The 14,527-nt window shown below is 35.7% G+C and overlaps 1 protein-coding gene across 1 annotated transcript; it reads right to left on the reverse strand.

The window, feature by feature from the left end:
- Positions 1-3,514: 3,514 nt before the first annotated feature.
- On the reverse strand, positions 3,515-14,282 carry LOC144642490 (TNF receptor-associated factor 6-like). The gene is made up of 7 exons (XM_078501489.1): positions 14,137-14,282; positions 10,580-10,640; positions 9,581-9,685; positions 8,032-8,196; positions 5,892-5,966; positions 4,417-4,497; positions 3,515-3,772 (listed from the first exon to the last, which is right to left on the reverse strand). The coding sequence occupies exons 1-7, from the start codon at positions 14,280-14,282 to the stop codon at positions 3,515-3,517; spliced, it is 891 nt and encodes a 296-aa protein (XP_078357615.1).
- Positions 14,283-14,527: the final 245 nt, after the last annotated feature.

A 14,527-nucleotide genomic window follows, 5' to 3' on the forward strand; every position in this document is an offset into this window, starting at 1 on the left:
GTTAAACTGGCAACTAACAATGCGAAACGACCAAGATTTTGACCAACAACTGAAAACATTCCCAAATTGTAAACAACTGATCCGGGTTAACACCACATTCGTACTACCAACTGACAAAACGACCCAAAACTTTGCTGACAGCTGACATTCTATAACTTCACTTTCAGACCCATCAAAAAAGGTTTGACATTTTGAAACTTAATTAAATACTTTAACTGGTATAAAAATCGTTAAAAAGAATAAAAAGCATTTTATAAAGAAAGAGTTTAACGCATACACTTACAATTGCAAAAAAACACAATCAATTCAGATCACATGTTACAAGATCGACTGGTTAAGAAATATAAAAAAATCAAAATGACAAAAATCAAATAACTTGCGACATGTTTCACATAGATAATGAGAAACGCGACCTTTTGGTGCGCACAATTGCAACACTTAAGACTATCACTTTAAAAAGGTTGTGCTTGAAACAGTGCACACATTTCTAGTTTTAATATTTTACACTACCACTATATTTCTTATTCTAAAAGTGATGAATATTAAAGTTTGTTTACTCTTACTACATCTTAACACGTGAACACGTTAACAAGTTAAAACTGCGTGCATATTAGGATAAGAAAGTTAAAAGGTTTAAAAACACTATCTAGCCTCATCTAGCCGTATAATTTAGCAGGCACCTTGACGTTAACACAAGCATAAATTCCTTTAACTGTTAGCTACTGTTCTTCATGCATTTCCTACAGTAATAGTGGAAAGAACATCATTATATCAATATCATTTCTCTTCTGCGGTGACCTGCACCTACATCTTCCCATGACCTGCACCCCCGACATGGTAATGACAAGGAGACGTTTGATTTTTTGAGTACGTTTTGCTGCATTCCACTTTAAGTACATGTAGCAACGTGAAGATAGTCCGGCAATCAAAACAATATTTTTACTTTTGTGTTTGATTTAAGTATCATTATGTAGATTCAATGTACAATGTTTTAATAGTCACTGAACGACGTGGAAAAGATCACATCAGAATTTAAAATCACAGGTTGAAAAAACAACAACATGCAAGTAAATATGGTATTCATGAATAAACTAAATTGCACAATGCCGGGCTGTCTACTATAAATACAAGATGAAAACCCACATTAAAAAATCAACAGTCTGATAAAGACCGAGAGCGAGGTGGACTAACGTAGTCCCACATTGAATTGCCACAGTCTAACATAGACTGGATGACACATGCAAGGAACAGTGTCTACCATGGTCTCACATAGACCACCATAAAATTTATAGTCTAACATAGACTTAGTACACATGAATACACAATGTTTTCAACATATGTGAGAAAAAAAATGAATATAATGTATTCAGAGTTATTCGTTTACTTAAGCACAAATTAGAGAGGAATCTGAACAAAGACTAAACAACCTCAACATTCGTTATTCGTCCGATCATGATTTTGACCCCCTTCCAATTTTTCGAGATGTCATGACAAAAAAGGAGTTAAAGTTATACGATTAAATACAAAAACAAAAATTACATTTGTACACTACCATAACTGGCAAACGGTTCACGAATTTGTAATACAAACGTAGACAAACCAGACAAAGACAACAGACGAACAAGCATACAGAAAACAACAACAACACTGAACAACAAAAACACCTTTTTTATTTTTAAACAAAAATAAAAGACCACAGCAACAGCTAATCTAGGCAAAAAGTAAACAGAACAAAAAAATACAAATACATTTTGTGGTTTAAATTTATCTTTGGTTTCAATATTTCAAACCAGTTTGATTTTTATTTCCTTTTGTTTCAGATTCATGATAATGAATATGATGCAATGAAACAAATATTAAATTAAATTGGTTTGAAAATTTTTAAACCAAAGATAAATTTAAACCACGACATATACGATGGGGTGAATTGGACCAACAAACGTTAACAAATGCACTAAAAGGAAAATAAGGCATAAACGTAAATGACAACGAATAGTAAAGGTACACAAACAACAATCTTGCGTGAAACACAAAATCTGGTGAACAATTCAATCAGAATGGTGTACTGTACACCAACATTTTTGCAACAAAGTCTAACATAGACTAAAATTAAATTCCAACGTACTACTAGGCGGGAAATTGGTCTAACATAGACTATCACATTTGGTAGTTTTCACCTCTTATTTTATAACAAGCCAAGCACTATAAGCATATGTTCATGTATCAACACTAATGACTCATTTGGTTTTTCCCAAATACATTTCCTGTTTATCAGAAGACAAGAAATGAAACATCCCTAAAATACTTAATGTGTTTGTTCCACTGTTTGTTCATCTCTTGAGATCGTCCTGGTTTGGGTGAGTCCTAAAAAAAGGGGGGGCCATCATTTTAGGACTTACCACTCTCGCCAATGTCTGATTGCACTAGACAACTAATTACTATTCTTGGGTTCACACAATTAACTATCTTGCTTCTAACCCTTTAAGCAATTATGGTCATAATCTTTGAACAGAGACAAAGATACGTTTGTTACCTGGTACTTCAGAAAGTAGAATGCAGCAAAGTGTACTTTCAAGCAAATTGAAATGGATAATGTAGGCTGTAACTATGAAATGAGTTGTCATCTACTCTAGGATGAAACATGCAACTAGCTTTAACTATATACATATTTGCGTTTACCAAATTGGGGCTACAGGCACTTCCCCAAAACTAAAACATGTTCCCTTTGACAGGGGGCTTCAGCAATACAATATAACTAACTACACTACTTTGAGAATTTGTTGAGCCTTTCTTCGTATTTACAGCTGCTCTTAATCACTAAACAAAGGGTTTACTTAATGTTATCCTTTCATCAAAGCCAAACATATTAAGAATTTTGCACTGAGATGATATATCTGAAGTAAAACGTGTTTTGTGTATTATACTCCAACTTTAAGCAACTTTATACATTTTAGTTCAACGTTGATAAAAGTTCACAGTAAAAAACCCCTTGCTAGTGCTAAATTTAATGACAAGTAGTTGGAGAAAGACATTTGTACAATGAGACATCCACAGATAAGCATTACTAATGTCACTATTCACAAATCCCTTATAAACCCGACATAAGTATAAATTACAGGTGGCTAAGAAGATAATATTTTTGATTCGCATTAGGTTCTTGTCTAATGATATAAAATTGATCTGTACAAACGCTATAAAAATCTTATTTTACCCAAATTCTAGAACTACAAACAAGAATTTTCTACGGAGCTATACGAGTAACTGCACATGTAACTAATATACTTCAAAAATACCCTTCACCCTAATTTGTAGCTTCAAATTATAGCATCGCACAAAACAAATTAACCTTACAATTCACGTATCAAATACTTAACTAATCATTGTTAAACTTTTCAAAGCCCATTAATTACAGTTTACACAGCTACTCAGAATTATTAGCAGTGCAAATTTATATGCAAATCATGCCGGTCATCATCCCCAGAAATTCAGTACGGCCAATGATCCTCAATGTCACTCACCGCTTTTTCTTTATTTCTTCAGCCAAATGCATATACATTTCGTACAGGTTCTTTAGTGCCCAGTCGTGATCTGCAATCTGAGTCTCGGCTGTATTAAAACTTTGCTTTAAGGCATCTAGTTGGGTGTCCAGATTTTCTAGATGAAGCTGATTATTGTCAGCTGTCTTCTGGCTTATTAACATGAACATAAGGTTGTGCGATAGCTGACTTTCCTCCAAATGAGTACTCAGTTGATCATGACTCATTTTCTCCTGCTATATTTGCAAACAAATATTTTTGTTTCAGTTTTAAAAATGTTAAGTTATATATATAATAACCATTCATACATAAAGTACAAGAATATGTTCAGACACTGGGCAGAATCTAATTCTCAGTTAATTGTCGTAGATTAAAATTAAACCTAATTACAATTTGTACAAGATATTGAGATAGTTTGTCAGTGTATCACTTTGACACCGGCTCAGAACCAACCCAATCTTAAAGGGGCTAGGTCACGTTTTTTGGTAATTCTATTTATTTTCGCTAAGTAAGAGCTCTAAGCTTCAAATTGGCAGAGTAAAAGTCTTTTTTATTAGCAAAATCACGGCCACATAACAAACAAGCTTCAAAGCATTGCAAATGCACTTCCATACAAATTGCGATAAACTTAAAAAAAGTCTGGCCGACATTTTTCAAGTTTCCCCCGAACTCAACCGGTTTTTATCTTCTCGAGTTTTGCCCAACCAAGCCCGTTTTTGGCCTTTCTGTGTTTCGCTTGAGTTCTTCTACAGTTTTAGGTGATATTTCAGTTAATTCCATGACCAGTGGGGCAGTGCCAAAATTGCCTTAAATTGCGTGACATAAAATTATATAGCCCCTTTTTAAAAATCTCTCTTCCAATGAAGTAAACAAAACTTACAGCAGACACACATCCATACTCTTGAAATGGACACTGTTTTTGAGGACAATCTCCATCTATGGGGTGCTGGTGCTTTTTCAACTAGAGACAAGTAAACAAAACAATAGCTGATAATTATTACCACATTTTCTCGATTAAATTCCAGGTTTCTAATACAAGGTGGATATGAAAAAGCCCCTAAAATATTTATTCCAGGTAACTATTAATAAAATAGATTTAGCCAAGCCTAAAAAAAGACAAAGAAAAATCATTACATGCAATTTTTGCTCAGCAGTCAATAGACCATATTCGTATTCTCGGTATTGGACTGGAACTAGCTTGCAATAGAGGCTTCAGACTTTCAATAAAGTCCTTCTCACTCGATCTCGCCATTTCGTCGCTCGCACGGCCGCTTCGCTTGCTTATTTACTGTGAAAACTCGTGAGGTCAACTTGTGGCAAGTCTATAGAGGCTTATGGGGGGGGGGGGGGAATATCATTAAAAAGAGCTTCATGTTTTTTGCATTTGAAAAGATTACCCACATTAATTAGACTCCATTGCAAGCTATAAGTTCCAGTCCAATACCGAGAATACAAATAAGGCCTATTTATAAAAAAACACATGACCTTGATTAACTTTACACCTGAGCCAATGAAATGGTCACTGATATGATACTGGTCAGCAGATACCTTGTTTTGAAAGCTGTTAATTGACCATAACATGGATGTCCAATTAATATCAAAGATGTAAGCTGATGTTAACCTTAACGATCACCTATTTCTTGAGTATGCATGGCCACCAGTGTTACGCAACATTGTACGTACGTACTTAGGGATGTACTCCTCCTATGTCTCCATATGTATGTACAATACGTACAAACGTACGTATAGTAGTCCATACATAAGTATGCCGGAGGCCGGGGGCACACATGCCCGCATGTATCAGCGATTGACACCAGCAAACCATGCTGCTAGATAGCCATACAATGCTCATGAAAAATCAAATGCATGATTCTACTATTTCTATGGTTATAGGGCTCAACTCTGGGGACCTTCGGGTTACTGGGGATCAGCTCCACTTTAAAATGTTGTAGATAATTATTGGCAAGATATACAGTTTATGTCTGCCAAAAATAATGTACAAAAAGCCTTGCTTAATCAACACTTGGCTGAATAAAACTGCAGAAGTTTTAATAAAATGCCAGGTCCACCTATAATTTTATATGTTGGTTTGTGAAATTTCCAACCTAAAAAAACTCAGGTGGGTCCTCAGTCAGACTGAGAATCTCACTCTTTTTATTCTTTCTGTTTATAACAAAAAGAATTCTTTTTCAGTCGTGTATAAAGTTTTATTAACCAAGCTTGCTGGCTGGACTGGACTGGACTGGACTGGACTGGGAGGGGTGGAGGGGTTAAAGCAAAACACCTTTAGTGGGTAAGGTACAGATTTTTTCTGGAACATGCATCAAATAAATATATTATCATGCCAAATAATACCTCACAAAGTTGTATGTTCTCCCTTCCACAATTAGGGCAAGCAATTATGTGATTATCACAAGTTCTACAGTGGCTCTGTGAACAGAATAAAACTAATTAATTCTTACAAGAGATGCTGACAGAATGACAGAATCCATCAGGAAATCGAGTAACATTTATTTTAGTTGGACAAAATTGAGCACCAGAATAATTTAAATCCTATTGCATTATTTTCTACCCTTTTTCAAAAAGCTAAAGAAAATTTTATTATGTGGTTATCTGTAATAACACCAACACCAATTTCTTATCAGAGGCTGCAGAGAAAATGAACTTCAAAGTTCACAAGAACCTGAATGAAAAATGAAAATGAAATTCTCACGTGAAGCAAGCTATTTTGTAAAGTCATCTTTTAAGTGATTCAGTGAAAATTTTAACTTTGTTTTCGACGTTAGGCGTTGTGTAGAAATGATTTATTTTGATAAGACATTGTTTGAAACAGTAACATAGAAGTTTGCAACAAGCTGTTAAAATTTTGGTACATAATTTTGTAATAATTAATAATGAAGTCCTGGTGGATTCCATCTTGAATATTTAATTAAGGTGAGTCCAAATGCACAGTTATTATGTGTGTAAAATATATATTGAGCATTTCTGCACCTGCAGTGATGCGATAGTGTTCGTCCGCAGGACGGCACTATCAGCCCTTATAGTTCACCACTAAATTTTCTCAGATTCTGATTGGTTTAAATTGATCTCGTGACGCGATAGTGTTCGTCCGCCGGAGGGCACTATCTGCAGCCCATAGTGCCCGCCGAAGAAAAATGCCCGGATCAATAGTGCCTGCCCGTGAATATTTTTTGTAAACAAGCGTGCCTGCAGACAAAAAAACCCAACCAAATTCACTGCATTTAGTGGGTTTCTTGTCTGGTTTTGTTTTGTTTGTTAAAATTTGAGCAAAAAGTAAAAATAATTCACGATGCTTGTTTTTGTATGTGCCCGCAAAAGAAAATTTAGTGGTGAACAATAAAGACAAATATAGAGTGTTTCTGTCTCGAAACTATCGGTCTGATAATGCCCCTAATGGCAATTTGATGTTCTTAAAACTAGCATAATTTTATTAGCCCTCAAAGCTAGTTAACGCTTCTCTGACTAATATTTGTTTTAAGAACATCAAATTTCCGCAGGGCAACTATCAGCCGATAGTCCCTTGACAGAAACACTCTTTTGTTAAAATAGTGCCCGCCCTAGAAAAAATGCCCGGATCGATAGTGCCCACTGATCATGAAATCTTTTGTAAACAAGCGTACCTGTAGATAAAAAACCCAACCAAATTCAAGGCATTCAGTGGGTTTCGTCTGGTTTTGTTTTGCTTGTTAAATTTCGGCTTTCAATTGAGTTTTTTATCCTGAAAAGATAATTCACGATGCTCGTTTTTGAATGGTCATGCAGAAGGAGATTTAGTGTAACTGAACAAATATAAAACAAGACGGCATTTACATGGGCCCCAGAGGGAAGGCGAAGTCGTGGCAGACCGAGGGAGACTTGGCGAAGAACTGCTGAAAGAGAAAGAGCGGCTTTGGGTTTTGGCTCGTGGAATGAGGCAGCGGTGGCTGCCGCGACTGTGCAGCATGGCAGAGGCGAATGTCCAGCCCTATGCCCACTTAGGGCTTTGGCCATAAGTCAAGTAAGTCAATAAAAACAATAGAGTGCTTCTGTCTCGGAACTAAGTTCCGAGACAGACCGATAATCGGTCTGATAGTTGCCCCTTGGAAATTTGATGCCCTCAAAGCTAGTTAATTAACGCTTCTCGGACTAATATTTGTTTTAAGAACATCAAATAATTTTCCGCAGGGCAACTATCAGCCGATAATTCCTCGACAGAAACACTCTATTGTTAAAATAGCGCTGGCCAAGGGGAGATTAGTGGGGCTTTTTAAAGGTCATGCAATCAAAGACAGATTGAGGCTTGAAAAGGTCACCCAACTTATAGTCGCCCACCATGCCAGGGATATGACCTAGTCATGCCAAACATGACATTGTAGTTACATGTGTGTTGTTTTTTTCTTTTATCCTTATATTTTTCAATATAGATATAAAGTATCCTAGCAACTGTATATTTCAATGCAGAACAGCTTGGGTCATTAATTAATATATAACTTACCGCATGGTCAGCCACTTTAACTGACAAGTTGCATGAGTTGCAAACCACAAGTCGAAATGGGCATTCTTCTTCCTGGTGATAAGCTAATGTATTTTGTGGAACATGCATATTGCAACCAACATTCCTACATGCCACTGGCTGATGACGGCATTCCTTATAGTGATTCTACATACATAAATTGAAGAAATTATGAATGTTACTTTGAATTACAGTGTCAAGATCTAGCCAAGGTCTTATCTAGGCAAAACTTCAAGAGAACATTTTAGACAATTGTTCAAATTATAGTTATGTGGAATTTGATCTCTCGACATAACGCCGATTGCCCACTGTCGCCTGATTCACCACTGATCACAAGATCTATTTGAGGTCTTCTCCAGATAAATCAACAAGACATTCTCGAAACAAGCAAGCATTAGGCAAACATCGAAAAGTCTTTCAAGACTTTTGCAAGATTCTCTAGACATTGAGTTTGTCTGTTAAATGTCTAGGAAATGTCTAGAAGTCTTTTGCTAGATGTATTAAAGACAAAATTAGACCTAGCGCTTTTGTACGAGTTCTCATAAGCGACCACTAGAGTTGTAGGGGATATAAGTGGCCGCAAGCTAGCTTACCCAGCTAACAATAACCCGATGGACGTGGATGAAGACAAAACAAGCACTGAAACATGGTATGGTAATAACTGTAAAATGATTGTGACTTAAACAGTAATGTGAAGTTGATTAATAAAAACAAGATGCAGAGGTTGTTAATAGGATTTTCTTTAGGGTGTCTGCTCATGGGAGCTTAAAAACAAAGAAAAAGTCTAAGTTGTATCTCTGAAAGTGTCTGCAGCTGCTTACATGAATGTCCGCTTACGAGAATGTAAAAATACAGAGTTTGTATGGGAATTAATTATATACATGTAAAGCGGGGTTTCAAACAAGGTGGCCATAAGTAGAGTTGTCCACTTAATTACGAGAGTGTCCGTTAAGTAATAGTAATTGGACTGAGTGGAGTACAATTCAGGGAGTAATCGGGCGAGTCACCGAGCACGATTACTCTCTGAATTGTACGACACGAGGTCCAATTACTAATTAATCGTGTCAATAACAAAATTCGAGGTTAGGAAGTCTTTAGGAACCTTTTTTGTGAGGAAAAGTCAAAGGTAAATTCAGTTGGTTGCACAAAAAGTTAGAAAACGGCAAGAAAAAAAACAATTCAAATGTGCATGATTGACGCGCGGATGGCGTAGGTGTCCAATTACAGGTATCCAATTTGAAGTCGACTGTACGTGAAAATAAATATAACTTAATTTGCATGTGCTCATGCATTCTGACCCCTGTCTTGGAGGGTCCTCCTGTATTCAGATCAGAAAATGCTTAAACTGATCACTCATGTTATACATTCATAAATCTTTGAAGTTCTTGTTTGAAAAACTTTAGGTTAAGAACCTTTAAAAGTCTCTCATTAACAAGAAATAGAATTGAAATTAACTAGTTTATATGGGCAATAAAAAATGTCACAAAAACAAAATATCGCCAATTTTTACATATTTAAAGTTGGAACCTACTTCAGCAAATCTAAGTTGGCCGATCCATACACAGCCAGAATCCTTGTAGAGGCATGGTGTGATGATATCAAGTACTTCTTTTCTTATTTGCTTGTCAGCAAAACACTGTCAGTTGTCACAACACATAAAAATTAAAGAGCATATTTATTATAATTCAACAAAGTAGAGGTAATATTATATTGTTTGTTTTAAATAAGTTAACCAAACCAGTGAAATTTAAAGGCCTCATTCAAATGGGAGAACTGATTAATTTTAGTATATATAATGATAAATCAAGTCACAATGGAAACTACATGTCACTTTTTATAAATATTGCATGCATACACATTAAAATATTTTACTTTAATTCAGCAGTTGAGAGTAGGACTGTCTGGTCACCAAGACAATTATACCCCCCGGGGGGGGGGGGGTCCCATATGAAAGTGACGGGGATGCTCGTCTCGCTTAGGGGTATAAATTTCGGACTTTGGGTCTCGCTTAGGGTGTTGTGGGGAAAATGGCAATATTTTTAGCCCCAGGGTCTCGTTTAGGGTCGCACCCGAAGAGAAATACAAATATAAGTTATTCCTCAAACCTTCTGGGCAAAAAACTTTCCATGCACACTTGCCCAATGCATATGGGCAACTGTGCTCCAGCAAATGTAATCTGCTGACTATAAGCTATAAAAGAGTACACTAAGACATACACTATCCCAAGCAACCAAAATTGGGCGGTGATTGTTCAAAGAGCAAGCTGGAATATAAATGGGTACTAGCTATAATAGTAATCCCTGTTTTTTAAGACCTGCCCCCCCCCCCCCAAAAAAAAAAAAAAATGAAAGATTAATTGGTGCAAATATTTCTGTCTTTAATTTACAGCTAACCAACTCTACTTTTCTCTGCCCAATGCCAACACACATTAACTTCACATGCAAACATAAGAAGTATCAGCTCTCTATCAAAGATTTAATATTGTTTACAAATTGAACCCCTGCAAGGAGGACAATAAACAGAGTCTTACCAAATGCTGTTCCAAGGGTTCATTGCAGCTCCTGTGTAAACACTTGACAGACCTTAAACACCTATTAAAAAAAATCACATTACTTTTTTTTTTTTTTAATGCATTTATTTAATATCACACGTTACAGAAAGTGAAAAAAAAAAAAAAACAGTTACAAAAAAAAAAAAGAAGATAAAAATACATCAAGTTACACAATTTAACCGATAAAGCCTTAACTTACTAACAAATACTTTTAACTACTCTAAATTTTTATATAAATTTCTCTACATGGTATTTAAAATTAAGTTTCCTAACGAATTCAATTACCCCAGGCTCTATTTGATTAAGTTTCTGATTGTAAAGGTAATACTTAGCTAATAACATGCAGTAATTTAATTTCTTTTTTAGAGAGTGTCGTTGCAGTTGAGCAGAATTTAGTGATTTACCAAAGAGTAGTTCTTCATCACTTTGCGTAAAGGAGGTGCCGTTTTCTTCATTGAAGTGTTGTAAAACTTTATGAAAGAATTGTTTAGAAAGGTGGCAGTCGATGAAAGTATGACTTATCGAATCTGGATGGCCGCAGTAGGTGCAGTCCAAGTTGTTCGATACTCCAAAGAGGTGAAGTTCCTTTTTGGAGACAAGTATCCTATGAGCAAGTTTGAAGTAAAATTCTTTAAGTTTGTCCTCTTTGCACATAAATTTAATTTGCTTAAAGTAGTTTTTCCAATGAATATCATTTGATGATACATGTAGATCTCGTTCCCATTTACTAAGTGCAATTATTTTGGGAATACTTTTCTTTATAAAAAGCCAGTAATAGTCTTTGTTTTTTGTTTTCGTAAGATCGATCGATATTGTAGGTGACAATTGAAAATTCACACTATCAAGAAAGAGTGACTTATTTAACTGAGCATGTTTTGCTCTTTCTACTAGATGTTTCGGAATTGCAGATATGATTTGGTAATAATTTAAGAAGTTGCACTTAATTGTGTATGTTTGTTTGAATTCTTGAAATGATAAAAACGTTCCGTTCTCGCTGAGAATATCTTGGATAGAGACAATTCCTTCTTCAAACCAGCTTTTCAGAAAAATCGGCCTATTCCCAATGAGAATTTCTTTGTTATTGAACAGTATCATTTCTTGTCCATTGTCACTTTCATACAGGGTTTTAAGTTCTAAAAAGTACCACAATACCTGTTTGTAAAAAGAAGGTATATCAGTCTGGTTGAGAAATTTTTTATCGTAATTACAACGTAATAGAAAGTTTAAACCACCGTATTGTGTGGTTCCAGAAAATATCCATACCCCCACCACGGAGGGAATTGGAAATTCCAGAGGGGTGGGGGGGTCAAGGGCCCAGGAAATTCCGAAGGGGAGGGGGGTTGCCAGTGAAATTATGTTTCCAGACGGTCAAGTTTGATGCAGTGCCAACTTGTTTCAAAATCGTTCTTACCTACTCTACAAATGTTTTACATAGCAAAAATAGCACCCTGGGTTCTTGATTCACAATCGTTTTACATTTAAGACGGGTTTTCTTTCTCCTGAAAGCACACTGAAAGTAAACAATTTCACTGAAATCCTCCATGCTCGTCAGTGGAAGCGGCCGCCATTACTTGTCACCAGTCCCCCGAAACTTGTCACGTGGTTTGACCGAAATGCACTGGTGTCAAGCATTGCTTGTTTCACGTTTGATTGAAGGAAAATCGTCCTTGTTTGTGAAAAGTTTCACATTTATTAGCGATGAAAATAGTGTAATGATGTCAAAAACTCGAGATTTACTTGTTCTTGTTATTTCTGGCTATTTGTTTGTAATTTTCCTGTTAAATTTTGCTTTCTCAGCGAGCATTAGCGATTTTGCGATCACATCTACGGTGAATGTTTATATCAACACTTCTCAAATCCGTGTTCTGATACATTTAGCGGTTTTCCAAAGTGATTGGAATGAAAAGGGATGGATGGTTATACAACAAGGTAATTTGACAAGTGACTACCAGATATTTTGTCTGTTTACTTTTGAGAAAAATTCTGAATTTTGTCTTCAACAGTACATGCTGTATGTATCGTTTTAACAGATCTTCCGATCGATCAGTTACACACTATAACTGTTTACAAGAGAGGCAGCCTGAAATTTAGAGCATTGTACAATTTATCTTTTTTTTCCAGAGGGGCTGGGGGGTACGCAATATACTTTTGGAAATTCCAGAGGGGAGGGGGGTTTATTTTTCTTAACAAAAACGGAAATTCCGGAGAGGTGGGGGGTCTTACGCGAAATTCCCTCGGTGGTGGGGGTATGGATATTTTCTGGAACCACACATTCTCTGAAAAAATGATAGGGAATTGCCTTCCAGTTCTCCTTCCTTGACAGCGCGTCGGTTATCAAAAATCTAGAAATCCAAGCAAGTTTTAATGATTTAGCTATTACCTCCATATTTGGCACACATAATCCTCCGTCAACATAGTCTTGATACATGACTTGCCTTTTAACTTTGTCCGGTTTTTTACACCAGATAAAGTCAAATAGAGAGGTTGTAACTGAAGAGACAGTTTCCGAGGGGATGACTAACATTGAAGTGGAGTATAATAAATGTGGAATGCCGAGACTTTTTGTTATCAAACACCTTCCAAATAAACTGAGATTCCTTGATCTCCAAATATCAAGATTTGTATTAAGCTTTCGAACCTTAAGCGTAAAGTTTCTTTTCTCATTCCCATTTTCATCGTAAGAAACAAAGATCCCAAGAGTTCTAACAGGTTCTTTTGTCCATTTTAGATTGAAGGGCTGATCTTCCCTATTGCGCCATGGGCCTAACCATATCGCTTTGGTTTTTGAAGTGTTTAGTTTCAGACCTGAATATGTCCCGAAATCGTTAACTATTGCAATCAAGTTTTGGACAGATAATAAATTATCACAAAAGGCTGATGTGTCATCCGCGAATTGACTTATTTTCGACTCTGTTGTGGCAAGAACTTCTGCAGCTAAGATGAAGAGATACGGTGATAAGGGGCAACCCTGCCTCACCCCTCTCGACAATTTAAAATAGTTTGTACAAAAACCATTGTTCAAGACGCTGCTCTCAGAGTTCGTATAGAACGTAGAGATCCATTTTTTTAATGCCGTTACCAAAGTTGAACAGGTTGAGGGTATTTTGAAAAAAAAAAAAAAAAAAAAAAATCACATTACAATTCATGTCTGTCACAAAATATCCCTTTGCAGGCAAATTTAAAAAGTAAAAATGAATTTGTCTAAATAATACATGTAAATTAAAATAAAAATCATGAAAAAAATTCTCCAAAAAAGGCTGTGAAGTGCCGGTTGTTTTCAACTACCCTTGGCCAATAAATTATAGTCAAATCAAATAATCAAAAGGCCCTTTCTATGAGACTGAAACTGGTGAATGCAAACTGCTGTTTTAAGGAACTTTTTTAGACTATTCACCCCAAATACAATTTTCTTCCTTGGACTTTTATTCATCCTCTAAATAATTAAAATAAAAACTGCTTTTGCTGTTCAACAAAAGTTGCACAATTATATTTATATTATTCCATGACATCATCAATTTTGACATAAAAATACTTACTGTTTATGTGCAAAGATGTCCCCAATACAAGTTGCACAATAATGGTGACCACAGAATGTCTGTATAGCATCTCTCAGCAGCAAACCACAAGATACACAAATATGCACAGAATGTTTTTGTACAAAAGGAACTTTGTATCCAGGCATTCTGATAACTATCTGTACAATATTTACACCTTCAATACAAAACAAAAAATTAATATTTTAGTATTTCCTTCTTTTAAAACACGTAAATGACCCCCTTACAACAACCCTTGGAAAGCATTGGCTTCGAAAAGATATATAGCAAACTGTGTACTAAAATACATATACCTAAATTTCTTTTTTTGAATCTCTTTATAATTACTACATGCAAGAAAATGCATTTCTCTGTTTTGATATTATTTCTTACC

The sequence above is a fragment of the Oculina patagonica genome, chromosome 1 (assembly GCF_052425735.1).
Source record: "Oculina patagonica isolate OP01 chromosome 1, crgOcupat, whole genome shotgun sequence".
NCBI lineage: Eukaryota > Metazoa > Cnidaria > Anthozoa > Scleractinia > Oculinidae > Oculina > Oculina patagonica.

Excerpts from the sequence above, each read along its gene's own strand:
- LOC144642490 (XM_078501489.1), bottom strand. The coding sequence starts at position 14,282 with ATGCCTGGATACAAAGTTCCTTTTGTACAAAAACATTCTGTGCATATT. Across the intron at positions 4,498-5,891 it reads AGAACATACAACTTTGTGAG|TTGAAAAAGCACCAGCACCC; the intron begins GTATTATTTGGC and ends ACTTGTCTCTAG. Across the intron at positions 3,773-4,416 it reads AGTATGGATGTGTGTCTGCT|CAGGAGAAAATGAGTCATGA; the intron begins GTAAGTTTTGTT and ends TTGCAAATATAG.